Source organism: Molothrus aeneus, chromosome 17 (genome assembly GCF_037042795.1).
Source record: "Molothrus aeneus isolate 106 chromosome 17, BPBGC_Maene_1.0, whole genome shotgun sequence".
NCBI classification, from domain to species: Eukaryota; Metazoa; Chordata; class Aves; order Passeriformes; family Icteridae; genus Molothrus; species Molothrus aeneus.
The window spans coordinates 7,334,900-7,348,378 of NC_089662.1; the positions used below are offsets into that span (position 1 = coordinate 7,334,900).

At 60.6% G+C, this 13,479-nt stretch overlaps 1 protein-coding gene across 14 annotated transcripts; it reads left to right on the forward strand.

The window, feature by feature from the left end:
• Positions 1–2,812: 2,812 nt before the first annotated feature.
• ZNF335 (zinc finger protein 335) lies at positions 2,813–12,485 on the forward strand. Of its 14 annotated transcripts, none has more exons than XM_066561647.1 (28): positions 2,813–2,873; positions 3,215–3,446; positions 3,791–4,064; positions 4,444–4,521; positions 4,747–5,076; positions 5,220–5,351; positions 5,433–5,591; positions 5,696–5,957; positions 6,049–6,226; positions 6,307–6,419; positions 6,599–6,617; positions 6,822–6,938; positions 7,021–7,097; positions 7,176–7,336; positions 7,458–7,687; positions 7,763–7,871; positions 7,955–8,049; positions 8,174–8,457; positions 8,567–8,708; positions 8,779–9,168; positions 9,256–9,398; positions 9,744–9,877; positions 10,328–10,428; positions 10,548–10,625; positions 10,823–10,906; positions 11,072–11,137; positions 11,306–11,387; positions 12,303–12,485. In XM_066561647.1, exons 2-28 carry the CDS (start codon positions 3,246–3,248, stop codon positions 12,470–12,472), a joined length of 4,209 nt encoding a protein of 1,402 aa, XP_066417744.1. In that variant the 5' UTR covers positions 2,813–2,873; positions 3,215–3,245; the 3' UTR covers positions 12,473–12,485. The 14 variants fall into 14 exon arrangements, with proteins under 14 accessions (XP_066417744.1, XP_066417751.1, XP_066417740.1 ...); XM_066561654.1 differs by having other exon boundaries at positions 2,814–2,873; positions 10,325–10,428; positions 11,745–12,485; XM_066561643.1 differs by having other exon boundaries at positions 2,814–2,873; positions 10,325–10,428.
• The last annotated feature ends 994 nt before the right edge of the window (positions 12,486–13,479 follow it).

Here is a 13,479-nt window from a genome sequence, read left to right on the forward strand (position 1 = left end):
AGCCTCGTACTCCGCCCAAGCCTGAGCTTTGTCCTCCAGGCACAAGCGCTGCTGTTGTCTCCTCAGCCCATTCCCAAAAGGCCTTTAACCTGCTGCTCCCCCCGCCAAGGTATTTGGACACACATCCAACACGTGTTGCAGCCATTTTTGGAATCTCTTTAAGCCTCTTGCTGAGATTTCTTTGTGTTTTCTTTGGCTCTGAAGTGATTTCAGGCTCGGAGGCACAACAGCAGAGAATTATCAGCAAGGAGCTGTGCCTGCAGAACACAGGACAGGAGCCGTGCTCTGCCTGCCCTGGAAATCCCCCGCTCACCCCGCTTGGGGGCACGCAGCATTTTTAAAAATAGCAGGTTACCCATCACAGCAAACCTCTGCTTGGGACAATTCACCGAGACAGAGGACATGGGGCACCTCTGCAGGGGGACAGGGAAGCCTGACACAACTTTCCATCAGCCGAGCCAGCACCAGGAGGGTTTGTTTGAGCCCCTGCGGCCCCTGGAGCTCAGGCTGCTCTGCCCTGCAGCCATCACCAGTTGGGAAAATCCTTCACTTGTCTCACACGGCAGCTGACTGAAGGCAGAAAGAGGAAACCTGCTGGTCTGACACAAATCCGTCCAGCTTCCTCTACCTGGCAGGCAGCTTTTGCCAGGGGTTCCTCTGACACCACTGCCCCTCCCCAACAGGAACGCGGAGCTTCCCCCAAGAGGGGGCACAAGGGCATTCCAAACCCAGACAGAGCCGGTCACAGGCAGTGCTGGGCTCTACCGGTGTGAGCTACGGGACTACGGAGAGGGGACATCAGGCACAGGAGCACCTCCCTCCCATCCTCCACTGAGCTACACAGGGCTGCTTTAAAAAGCAGTAGTGGGAGAAAAAAAAAGCTCAAGCCCTTGGTCTTTCTGCGTTTGTGACATGACAGTGACGGCAGCAGCCGGGCGCATGTGGGTACTCAGCCCCAAGGCACTGGCAGCAGCGCTGCGGCAGCAGAGCTCACACAGCCAGCCCGGGGATGGCTCTCACCGCTGCTGTCTGCCCATGATGGATGAGGGCATAAACCTTTCAAGGATGCATTTAATTAGCTTGAAAAAGAGCCGGAAGGTGCACACGCAGCAGCTGGCGGTGCAGCTCCTCTACTGCCTCTGCCGGACACACAGTGCCTCCGGGAACTGTCACCTGGGGCAGGACACAGGGGACGCGCAGAGCCCCAGGGAAGAGCCCCGGGCTGTGGGGGCTGGACCCAGGCACCGCTTGCCTCGCCCCGGAGCAGAGGCACAGAGGCACCACAGCCAAATGCTGCAGAGTGCTGACCCAGCCCAGCACCCATCGGCTCGGATTTCTGGCAGGCTCCGTCCGTGCTCGCAGATTGTGCCAGATGAGACACTGTCTGTCCTCCTGCCGCTGGCACCATGTCAGCACCGGCTCGGGACCGGCCGTCCTGGCCAGTGACACGATAGCACTGCCCACCCCGACCTGCACTGCGGGCTGGCTTGGTCTGAGTGGCCCCGGAACCGGCTGGGATGCAGAGCCCTGACCCCCCTCGCCCCGTGTGTTTTTTCCACAGGGACCCAGAGCCAGGGTCAGTCCACCCTGGCCCAGCCCCGACAGAGCACAGGCACAATACAGCTGCCTTTCCACCAGGAAAAAGCCAGGATAGAACTGTTCTCAATAGAGCACTGCAACATGAGAAAATATCAGTGGGGACAGGGAGCCACCTGAGGCTTTGTTAAAACCATCACCATGGAGCAGAGGCCGAGCCCAGGCCATGCACAGCTGAGCTCAGCTGGAGGATCTGGAGCAGCACCGCGACCAGCAGTGCTGCAGGGAGCTGGGACAGCAGCAAGATCCGACTGCATCCCTGCAGGGAATGCTGGGGCATCAGGAGGTGCCAGCAATGCCCCACTGCCGGCAGCGCTCCGGGAGCCCCGGGTGGGGCCAGAGCCGTCTCCCAGACTGTGCACCCCCAGCGCGGGCAGCCAGCACTGCCAAATCGGGTGCCCGCCGCCATCTGCTCTGGGGGAAAACCATCCCGGAGGGCAAAATTCGGTGAGCCAGAGCCCATCGGAAGGTGGCTGCTGTTCAGATGCAGAGCTGCCGTCGAAAGAGGCAGGTCTGGCACCAAGAGCAAACGGACAGTCGGTGCCGTTCGCCGCCAGAGACCAAGGGAGAAAGCGCTCAGCAGCCCGAGGCTGGGCCCTCGTTGACCGCGGCAAGGCCCCGGGCCTCGCAGGGAAGGGCGAGGCGGAGGTCCCGAGGCTCGGCCAGGATCACTCCGGGGATGGGCGGCCCCAGCCCACAAGGCACGCCGGTCTCAGCGCCCACCGCGGGTTATGGAACGGGAGCTGGAGCGCCGGAGCTGCACGGCTCAGCCAAGGTAAGGGCCTCGGCAGGGGGAACGCACTCCCGGGTCGGGTCGGGCGGGGCGGGAAAAGGAGGGAGAGGAGAGGACGCTGTGCCCGCACCGAGCGCCCGCTCCCGGCCCAATCCCGCCGCCACTTCCGCCCTCCCGTCACGTGACCAGCGCAACCCGGCGCGACGCCGACGCTCAGGGCCCGGGCGCCGCTTCCTGACGCCATGACGCACGCCCCACCACCGCCGAACCTTCCGCGGGGAAAGTAGTCCCCGGCGGGGCGACGAGGCCTCTCTCCTCCCGCGGGAGGCGGGCGGCCCCAGGAGGCGCCTGTGGCGGCGGCCGGGGCGCGGAGTGCATCTCCGCCGCGGCGTGCGCTGTAGGCGGGGCAGGGGCTGGCCGGCCGTAAGTAGTTCCGGCGTGGGGCCAGCGCCGCCATATCGCTGCGCGGCAAGAGGGCGGGGGGGCATGGCGGCCGCCGTGGTGCCGGCGCCGGCGGGGGCGCGGCGGGGCCGCGGTGGACCAGGTGAGGGCGCAGGTCGGCGGGCGGGCGGCGGCGGCGGGACCCCCTCGCCCCGGCGTGGCGGCGTCTCCCCCGCCCCGGCGGCACCGGGGCCGCCCCGCCGTGTGCGCGCGCGCGGAGGCGGCGGGGGGGACCCCGCGGCAAGATGGCGGCCAAACGCCGGGTGGGGCCGCGGGGCATGACGGGACCGGGGGCGCCAGGTGGCGCCGGGACCCCCGTGAGGATGCTCGGACCGCCGGGAATGGGCCCGCGGCGGCTCCCGGGCCCGCCCAGCCCGGACCCCCGCGGGGGACGGGGACGGCGGCAAGCGAACGGCGGCCCTGACGGCGGCGGTCCTCCCGCAGGTCGAGCGTAGCGGGCCCCGGCAGGGCGGGCATGGAGGAGAATGCGGTGGAGAGCAGCAGCGACGCGAGCTCGCAGGCGGCGCGGGAGGAGCCCACCGAGAGCGGGCTGGGCGTCGGGAGCTCGGTGGCCGCGTCGGCGGACAGCAGCGATGCGGCCGCGGGGCACGGGCTCCTCTCCCGGGCCGCTGACTCCTGCGTGGGGCAGAGCTCTGACAGCAGCGGAGTCTCCTTGGTAGGTGCCTGTGGGAAGGATGGGGTGGCAGGGAGGGCAGCCGCGGTTCTGGGTTCTAGGAGTTTCTGTAGACATTTCTGACAGACTGAGCTTTGCGGCCTTGGCAGGCACTGTTACACCTCTGGTCCAGCATCTGCTTGTCAGTCCGAGGAGCAGAACTCCCCTTGGTAGCAAGAGCAGTCCTGCAGCTCCAGGTTTTTGTCAGTACCAAAGGATTTGCTCTGATGCCTTTCCTGGAAATCTTGCAGTGATACTCCGGTCATTTGCATAAGCTGGCAGCCCCAAGGGCTTGGGCTGGCAAAGGTCTCTCACCTGAGCTCTTCTGGACTCTTTTTATCTGCCAGGAAGAGGTCTCAGAGAGCAGTTCCAGCACAGATGCCATTCCAAGGATTTACCTGCCAGACTCATCCTCTATTGCCCAATCCACCTTGGTCTCCAGTGTCTCCACTGTGAGCCAGTCCATCATGGTGTCAGAGTCCCCACAGGTCCTGGTGCACTCCAGTGTCATCACCGATGGAGCCATAGTTGTGTCAGACTCCACTGCATCCACTTCCTCCGACCTGGGTTCTGCCATTGACAAAATCATCGAGTCCACAATTGGGCCTGACATCATCCAGAGTGAGTGTGTGCTCCCGTGTGGAGATGGCTGGGTGGGCTGGGGAGGGAGCCACTACACCAGACCTCAGGAGGTGGGGGAAGTATGGACATGGAATTATTAAGGCTGGAAAAAAAATCTCTAAGATCATTGAGTCCAGCTGGTCAGCAGGGTTTTCTCTTGCTTTGCTGTAGCGACTCAAGGGTTTGGTGAGGAGCTCATGTTGCTTGACAGCCTTCCTTCTGTCCAGCTGCTCCTTCAGCCCAGGGCAGGCTCCACCCCAGAGCCAGACACTCCTCCCACCTTCAGGCTTCTGTCTGAGCTGGTAGAGCCTCAGGGAGCCCCAGTGACTCTCCAGCTCTGGATCTGGCAGTCACCACTCTGCTCTCCTCTCCCTTCCAGGCTGCATCGCCGTGACCAGCGCAGAGGATGGAAGGGCAGAGACCACGCAGTACCTTATTCTGCAAGGCCCTGATGATGGTGAGGGAGCTCCCTGGGCTGTCCATGGTAGCCATCCGTGCCTCTGAACCTTGTGCCACTGGAGCAGGGCCTGGAGTGGGTGTCCCAGCTGTATCAGCCATGGTGCTTGTACCACAGTCCTGTTGGGAGCCTGTTCCTGAGCTTGTGTTCAGCACTGTGCCCCTTGTGCGGATGCAGCCTTGGATGCAGATGAGGGTCTTGGCTGAGTGGGTTTTGGTGTTTCAGGTGCCCCCATGGTGTCCCAGATGGCCACTTCTGCTCTAGCCAATAGCTTGGCAATAGAGGCTGTTGGTGATGGACCTACCTCCACGTGCCTTGACCAGCCCGGCCCTTCAGAGTCTTCCAGGCAGTTGGAAGTGCTGGAGCTGCCTGCACAGCCAAACCAAGCGCAGGAGGCAGATGGTGGGGAGGAGCTGGACCAGCCAGACTTGGAGACCCTGGAAGAGATGATGGAAGTGGTGGTGGTGCAGCAGTTCAAGTGCAAGATGTGTCAGTACAAGAGTGTGTCTAAGAAAACACTGATTAACCACATGAAAGAGCGTCACTTCCAGCCAGGTGTGTGCCAAGGGCTCAGGGAAATTCATCTCACTGCAGACAGGCTCTGCTCTCTCCCGGGAAGAAACAAGGGAGGAGCTGGAGCACAAGGGCCTGTTCTGGCACAGTCTGGTAAAGAACTTTCACCCTGTTCTCTGTGGCAGTGGGTTCAGCTCTGGCTTTGAAGAAAGGACGACCACGAAAGGTGGGAGCTGTTCCAAAGAATGAGGATGAGGAGGCTGCAGAAGAAGAAGATGATGATATTATGGATGCTGGTGCTATTGATGATCCTGAAGGTAGGACTCACCTCTCCACATCTTATGTATCTTAGTCTTTTCCCATCATCTTTTCTGATGTTTTGGGGCACTTGTCTGCAGAGGACAGTGACTACAACCCAGCTGAGGATGAGCCCCGGGGGCGACTGCCCAAGTATGGCTGCACTGTCGCCACCTCCAGCGAGGAGAGGCCACGCCGGCGCCCAGGGAGACCCCGCAAGCTGCTTCGTCTGGAGAATGTGTCTCAGGACTTGCCGGAAGGTGAGGGAGCTGGGAGGCAGCAGCCCTGTTCAGGGGTGAAGCAGGGGGTGGTTCTCCTGGAGCCACAGCGAGAATGTGATGGAGCTGTGCTGTGTTCTGTGCAGCAGGAGGGGAGGTGGAGCCCTTGGTGACATCCCAGAGCACACCAAGCCGGGAGCTGCAGAACTCAGAAGCAGCCAGTTCCTCCGGCCTGGAGAATGGGCCTGGTGAGAACCTGGCAGAGCCCGGTATCAGCCAGTCTGACTCTGAGAACAAGGACCCTTCTTCCAACACCGGTGCCGAGGATGCAGACGTCATCCCCCGGCGGCGCGGGCGGCCCTCCCGCCGTTTCCTGGGCAAGAAATACCGCAAGTACATGGGGCGCAGGTGAGGGGTGTGCTGGGCCCTCTGGCCTGTGCCCAGGGCTGGTCCAGCCCGTTTGCCACTGCAGCTCTGAGCCCTGCTCCTGTTCCTGCAGGTATTACTACAAGTCCCCCAAGCCCCTGATGCGGCCCTACCTGTGTCGGATCTGCGGCTCACGGTTCCTCACACACGATGACCTGCGCTTCCACGTCAACTCACACGAGGCCAATGACCCACAGCTCTTCAAGTGTCTTCAGTGCAGCTACCGCTCCCGGCGCTGGTCCTCCCTCAAGGTGAGCTTTATCTGCCCTGCCTCAAACCCACAGGCTGCCCGGCAGCCCCAGGTCTCATGGCCCTGGTCTGCCTCTTACAGGAGCACATGTTCAACCATGTGGGCAGCAAGCCCTACAAGTGCGAGGAGTGCAATTACACCAGCGTGTACAAGAAGGATGTCATTCGACACTCTACAGTGCACAGCAGGGACAGGTGAGGGCAGCACAGTCCTGGGGACTGAACAGCACTGACACTGTTCTTCCTATCCTGGGAGGGTGGCCATGGCTGCCCCGTCCCCTGACCCTTTCCAAAATGGAGAGTTTTGGTGTCTGGGTATAAGGAAGCTTGGTCTTGGGGTGTGGCTGACACAAGGGGCTTTTCTTACTTTTCAGGAAGAAGAGAGCTGATCCGGTGAGTTTGAATACTCTGTTGACTTGAATCTCAGCACGTTATATGGGAAGAGGCACATATGGGTCTTCACAAAATCTCAGTGCCTTGTTGGGGGCATTGTTTCTGGATCTCCTGAGAAAAGGCAACCCAGGTCATCCAGTGGGGAGAGAGTAAAGAAACTGGTGAGCTCATCCAGGTGATCTCATCTTTATGCTCTCCATCCAGCCACCAAAGCTGAACTCCTTCCCGTGCCCTGTCTGCAACCGTGTTTACCCCATGCAGAAGAGGCTTACACAGCACATGAAGACGCACAGTACAGAGAAACCACACATGTGTGATAAGGTAAGGGGGGGCAGCCTGGAGAGGGGCTGGCAGCAGGTGAGGAAGAGCGGGGGGTGAGTGCTGCTTCACTTTGTTTCACCAGTGCGGGAAGTCCTTTAAGAAGCGTTACACCTTCAAGATGCACCTGTTAACACACATCCAGGCCATTGCCAACCGCAGGTAGGAGCCCGGTGTGCCTGGGCAGAGTCTGTGTCCTGCTCCCCTCAGAAGGTGTCACAGGTGGCTTTGTCCTGGCAGGTTCAAGTGTGAGTTCTGTGACTATGTCTGCGAGGACAAGAAGGTCCTGCTGAACCACCAGCTGTCACATATGAATGACAAGCCCTACAAGTGCAGCGTCTGCAAATATTCCACCTTCCGGGAGGACTTCCTGGTCTCGCACATGGCAGTCAAGCACACAGGTGAGAGAACTTGTTTGACTGATGCCCTGCACCCCCTTCTCCCAGAGACAGTCAGAGTCTGCCTGCTCTCCCTCCCATCCCCTGGGACCTCCTGCCTGACTCCCCCTCCCGGGCCCTGCAGGAGGGAAGCCGTTTGCTTGCGAGTTCTGCCACTTCACCACCAAGCACAAGAAGAACCTGCGCCTGCACGTGCAGTGCCGCCATGCCGACTCCTTCGAGGAGTGGGCACAGAGGCACCCCGAGGAGCCGCCCTGCCGCCGCCGCCCCTTCTTCACCCTGCAGCAGATCGAGGAGCTGAAGCAGCAGCACAGCCAGGTGCAGGCACCGGCTGAGCCAGAGGCCAGCCCACCGGTGAGTGCCAGGCCTCGTCCCAGCTCCTCCTGGTGCTCGCTGCCCACTGCGCTGTCAGCACTCTCTCTCACACAGGCACCTCTCGGCCCCATCACTTGCCACACGGTCCAGGCTGTTGCAGGTGCAGAGCCCTCTGTTCTCTCGCAAGGTTCCCTGGAAGGGGCCACCATCATCTATGAACAAGGCAAGTGAGCACTTGGGAAGAGGGTGGGATGAGGAAGGAGGTAGATGAGCTCCTGCCTGACCCTTCCTATCTGACTCCTCCAGATGTGGCTGGATCAGCAGAGCTGGCCACGCAGACGGCCCTGGATCTCCTGCTGAACATGAGCACCCAGCGGGAGCTGGCCACCAGCTCGCTGCAGGTAGGCAGAGTCAAGGGGAGCCAGGCCTGCTGGGGGCTGGCACAAGGAAGCTTCCCAGCCCTGTTCTGCTGCAGGGGTGTCTCGCAGAGCCTTGCCCCCTTGGCTGAGCTGCTGTATTATACAGGTGGCAGTGGTGAAGCCAGATGATCCAGGAGAAGCACCAGCCCCCTGTGAGCTGCAGGCACAGGAGGAGGAGGAGGCAAAGGTGGATTCTAAGGAGCAGCAGCAAAAGCTGGTGATGCTGCACATGGCAGAGCCTGGGCAGACACTTGTGCAGGAGGCTTATGGGGAAGCGAGCCTGAGTGGCTCAGAGCTGCAGCAGATCACCATCCCCTTCAGTGGAGCAGCAGAGTACAGCATCATTGCACCCATCAGTGAGGAGATCCAGGCTCCTGCCACGCTGTACAGGTCAGCTGTATGGGAGGAGTGGGGAGAGGGAGGCACTTCTGGCTTCTAGTCGGGAGGCTTTAGTGGTGAGGAGGAGGAGGCAGACCATCCCTGACCTGGTGCTCTCCAGCAGTGAGGAGGAGAGTCCTGTGGAGACCTCCCACACAGTTGTGGTGAGCGGAGCTGTGATGACAGAGGAGGCACTGAAGGACCATAGCAATCACTACATCATGTCATCCAGTGTCCCAGGGAGCCAGTTCCAGGCCATGGAGGTAAGGATCTGAGCCTCCTCCCCATCCCGAGCAGCTGTGGCAGCAGATGTGACTGGTGTTTCTCTTGCAGCCCCTCAGCGGGGATGCTGCCTTTTCCTCACCTGCGGAGGGCCAGGAGGCAGAGCCTGCCGGCATCAAGTGGCCCGTGGTGCAGTGTGTCACCAGTCTGGCCCAGAGCGACTCGTCTTTGTCCCCAGCATCCGAGGGGCACGAAGTGTCGTCCCCAAAGATCAAGTGGCCTGCACTCCAAGGCATGGCCAAGAAGCTCACATGCAAGGTTTCCACAGCCAAGAAGCTCTCATGCAAGATTTCCACGGCCAAAAAGTTTTCATGCAAGATTTGCACAGCCATGTTCACAGGGAGAGCGGAGATGGAGAGTCACAAGAGAGCCCACATTGGGCCCAGCACTTTCAAGTGTCCCGACTGTCCCTTCACTGCCACTCTCTGGCCAGAGGTCCGGGTAAGTTTCCTGGTGCAGAGCAGCCCTGGGAACAAGGGGTTTGGAGAAGCAGGGGTATCTGACCCAGCACTTGTCCTTCTGCCCCAGAGCCACATGGTTCAACATGCCAACCTCCGGCCACACAAGTGCCCCCACTGCAGCTTTGCCTCCAAGAACAAGAAGGACCTGCGCAGGCACATGCTGACCCACACCAATGAGAAGCCCTTCGCCTGCCAGGTCTGTGGGCAGAGGTGAGTGGTGGAGCTGGGCTGATACTGCTTTGATGGATCCCACAGAGCTCCACAAGGCTCAAGAGGAGATAGAGTCTTGGCAGAGCTGTCTGCCCCAAACCTTCCCCAGCATCAGCCCATTAGAGGGGACAGTGCCCTTGGGAATGGTTCCTGCTGCAGGTGGACCCAACTTTGTCTCCAAAGAACCTCTGCATAGGAGGGTTCAGTCCCTGGGCACTGATGGGAACATGCTGGGAGAGGGGACAGGCCATGTTGTAGGATGTGCTTATGGGGCCCGTGTCCTGCTGAGAGCACAGGATCCTGTGCTGCCTGTGGCACACTCCACCTCACTCTGCCTCTCCATAGGTTCAACCGTAATGGGCACCTCAAGTTCCACACACAGCGTTTGCACAGCTCAGAGGGCAAAAGGCCAGGGCCAGCTGCTGCCCAGCAGACCATCATCCTGAACAGCAATGAGGACACCCTAGCCACCCTACACAGTAAGACATGTCCCCGGGACCGGGGCTGACCTGTGGGTATCCTACATTCAGAGCCCCATGCAGGATTCACCCAGCTTGTGGGTCAGGCGGGGCTGAAGGGCCAGCAGGACCCTCCTGCAGTTGGGATTGCTAATGGAGACAGAGACCAAGGGGCTGGGCACAGGCAACTGTGCAGAATGAAGGGGGCCTCTGTTCCCTCCAGACAGGTCCTGGTAGATCAGTACATGTGGGAGCAGCTCACACTGGAAGCAGAGTTGAGGTTCTGATATGGAGGGTGTGTTCTGCCCCTGGTTGTTTAGCTCTGACCTTGTGTGAGCACAGCCCAGAGACTGCCTCGTGCTTTTCACTGGGGCAGGTGTCAGGCAGTGGCCACAGGGGAGCGAGGCCATTGGTAGCCCTGGCAGTGTCCCCAGCAGCATCCCCACCAGTTCCCTCTCTGTGTTGCAGCAGCTCTGCAGGCTGGCCAGGCCGTGCTGGCTCCTGAGCGGCTGCAGCAGGCCCTGGGGCAGGAGCACATCCTTGTTGCACAGGAGCAGAGTGTCACCAGCCAGGTGAGTTGGGTCCCTTGGCCTCAGCTCATGTGTGGCTGCTCCTCACAGTGGAGGCTTCCTGGGGGGCTGTGGTCAGGTCCAGCCCCCCTAACCACATTGGGAATTTGCTGACACTGCAGGAGGAGGCAGCCTACATCCAGGAGATCACGACTGCTGACGGACAGACAGTACAGCACTTAGTGACTGCTGACAACCAGGTGAGGGGACATGGCCCACGGATGGGAGACTCTAGTGGGAAGAGCTGGCAGCAGTGGGAGAGAGCAGGGCTCCACAGGCAGAGCTGAAGGCACTGGGGTGGTAGAAAGAGGCACAGGAGATAGACCAGATCCAGCTGTTGTGATGGGGGGTGGGAAGTGGTGACATTTTTTCTAGGTCTGAATTCCCATGTTTGCAGGTTCAGTACATTATTGCCCAGGAAGGTGTCCCACACTTGCTTCCCCAAGAGTATGTTGTTGTCCCGGAGGGACATCACATCCAGGTGAGCTTCAGACTATCTGCTCCTATCACATGGTGGGTGGGGCTCATGGGGTGTCATGTGTGAGGCTGGACCCCCTCCTGCTCCCTCTCGCTTACTCTGGGTCACAGCATTGTTGGGGGCCTGGACACCCTCAGACCCTACCACAGCCTCACTGTTTGTCCCCAGGTACAGGATGGTCAGATCACCCACATCCAGTATGAGCAGGGTGGCCAGTTCCTCCCGGAGTCACAGGTAAGGAGCCAGGCCTGGTGGCAGGAGCTGGAGGGTCTGAGCCTGCAGGTGGACAGGGATATGTGAAATAGGGGGAGCTCATGGCTCGTGCCTGAGTGCAGCAGCCATGGTTAGAGCAGCTCCAGGAGGAATCCTCCCCTCAGGCATTCCCTGTTCTCCCCTCTGTAGATCCAGTACATGCCTGTGTCACCGGAGCAGCAGCTTGTCACCCAGGCACAGCTGGAAGCAGCAGCACACTCGGCTGTCTCAGGTACTAGCACAGCCCTGTGCCAGAAGGGTCTGTCCTCCCAGGTTTAGGAGGGTGCCAGTCCTGTTGGGGTTGGCAGCAAGTTGTGCAGCAGTCTTCGGTGGGAGGGCTGGGAAGACCAGGCTCGATCACTGTTTTGCTGCCAGCCATGGTGTCCAAGGATATTTGCTGCTCCCTGCATGTCAGTTGTGGAACAGGGGAAAGCAGAGCTGGGCTCCCTGCTGGAGCCCCACACGGGCAGGGTGGCCTTTTGTCCCTTCCCAGGGACAGGTGAGGAACATGGAGGGGGGAGCCCTGAGTAGGCAGTGGCTCCCCCTGCCCTCGGTGGGAGGCAGCACTGACCCCCCTCCCCTGCAGCAGTGGCGGATGCGGCCATGGCCCAGGCCCAGGGCGTTTTCACCACCGAGGCAGCAGCAGAGCAGATGCAGCAGCTGCAGCCAGGCATCCACTACGATGTGATCACGCTGTCGGACTAGCAGTGCACCCTGCACCGTGCACTGGCAGCAGCCACCCCAGCCAGCAGTTGCCTTATTGTGCCGGGGCTGCGAGGGACACAGCTGAGCCGTGGTGGCACAGATACAGCCAGGGCCACCCTGCCGCTCAGCCCTGTGCCATGGGGGTCCTGCACCTCCCCCCAGAGACTGCTCAGGAGCCACAGGAGCAGCCCTTGTGTGGACAGTCTCTTTGCCTGTTGCACTGGATGGTCTGAAACCCCTTTTCCTGAACTGTCTGTGTGGGCAGGCATGGATCAGCGTCTGCTCAGCACATGGGGGTCCTGGGGAAGCCATAGGGCTGGGCACAACTGTGTGTGGTGCAGTGTCAGAGATGAGGTGTGTGCAGCCACAGCCACTGCTCCCCGCAGCCATGGGGCCAGTGGTCCCAGTGTGCCAGCAGCCAGCCCTCCTGTGGTATCTCCAGCCTGCAGGCAGGCAGCAGCAGGGCTCTGGACTGGAGGGAACCCAAGGAGAAGGCGGCAGAAGATGCTCTATTTTTCTTCTGAAGAGGAATGGACTCTTGTGTTAATCCGCTGGTGGTTGTTGGAGGATTCAGCTGTGACATTCTCAAGCTTTGACTATGCTTATGAATAAAAAGGGATGGAGAGCCATGTGTGTGCCTGCTTGGGGGTCCAGGGGCCAGGGATGTGATAGCCCAGCCTCAGCATGGCCCTGGAGCTGAGGCCCTCAGCACTGTGCCCAGCACTGTGCTGTGCCACTGGCTGCTGGCAGACACTCCGGGCTATCAGCTGCCTCCCGCCCGAGTGACCTTGACTCCTGAGCAGCGAGCCAGGCAGCTGGGACAGCGGTGGGCTGGGGGCTGGAGTCATGAAATTAATCGAGTGGTAAACAGCCTAAATCCCGTGTAACTCTGTCCCGAGCCACACACCACCCTCCTGAGCGGCTTGTCTGGGCCTATTTACATGTGATTATAACAGCTAATCGCAGAGATTTAGTTCTCTGCTCCTGCATTAAACTGATTATCCACGGAGGGGGAAAAGGCCAGGAACCACCCTGGCTCAGTGAGAGCCCCTGTGAAGCCTGAGCCCCTCGGGGACAGGGTGATCTCTGTGGGGCTCTCCCTGCCCTCATGCAGGGTAGGGTGATGACACCAGGGCTGCAAAACTGCCACGACATGGCTACCTCCACAGCTTTTTCCTTGGGACCATCCCTAACCCCAGGCTGATTTACCTGCCTAGGGTTAGGGTTACGCCTAGTGTTAGGGTTTTTAAAGCAGAAAGCCCTGAGCTCCAGGCACACTGCAGCTGCAAAAGGCATCCCAAGGTGAGCACAAAACTGCCACAACATGGCTGCCTCCACAGCTTTTTCCTTGGGACCATCCCTAACCCTAGGCTGATTTACCTGCCTAGGGTTGGACCACCAGGGCAGTGAGCAGTGGGTGGCCTCACACCTCCCCCGAGGTGGCTGCGGCTGATGGGGCTGTCCCAGCTGTGGCTCTGTCCCGCTGCCTTCACACCAGCCTTGCCTGTGCGTGGTGTGTGGCTGTGCCTGCAGGGCTGTGGCTCGGTTTGTGGCTCGGTCGGTTCCAGCTGTGTCCGCCTGCTGTGCCGGCGGCCGGCGGGGCCCTCCCTCTCCAGCTG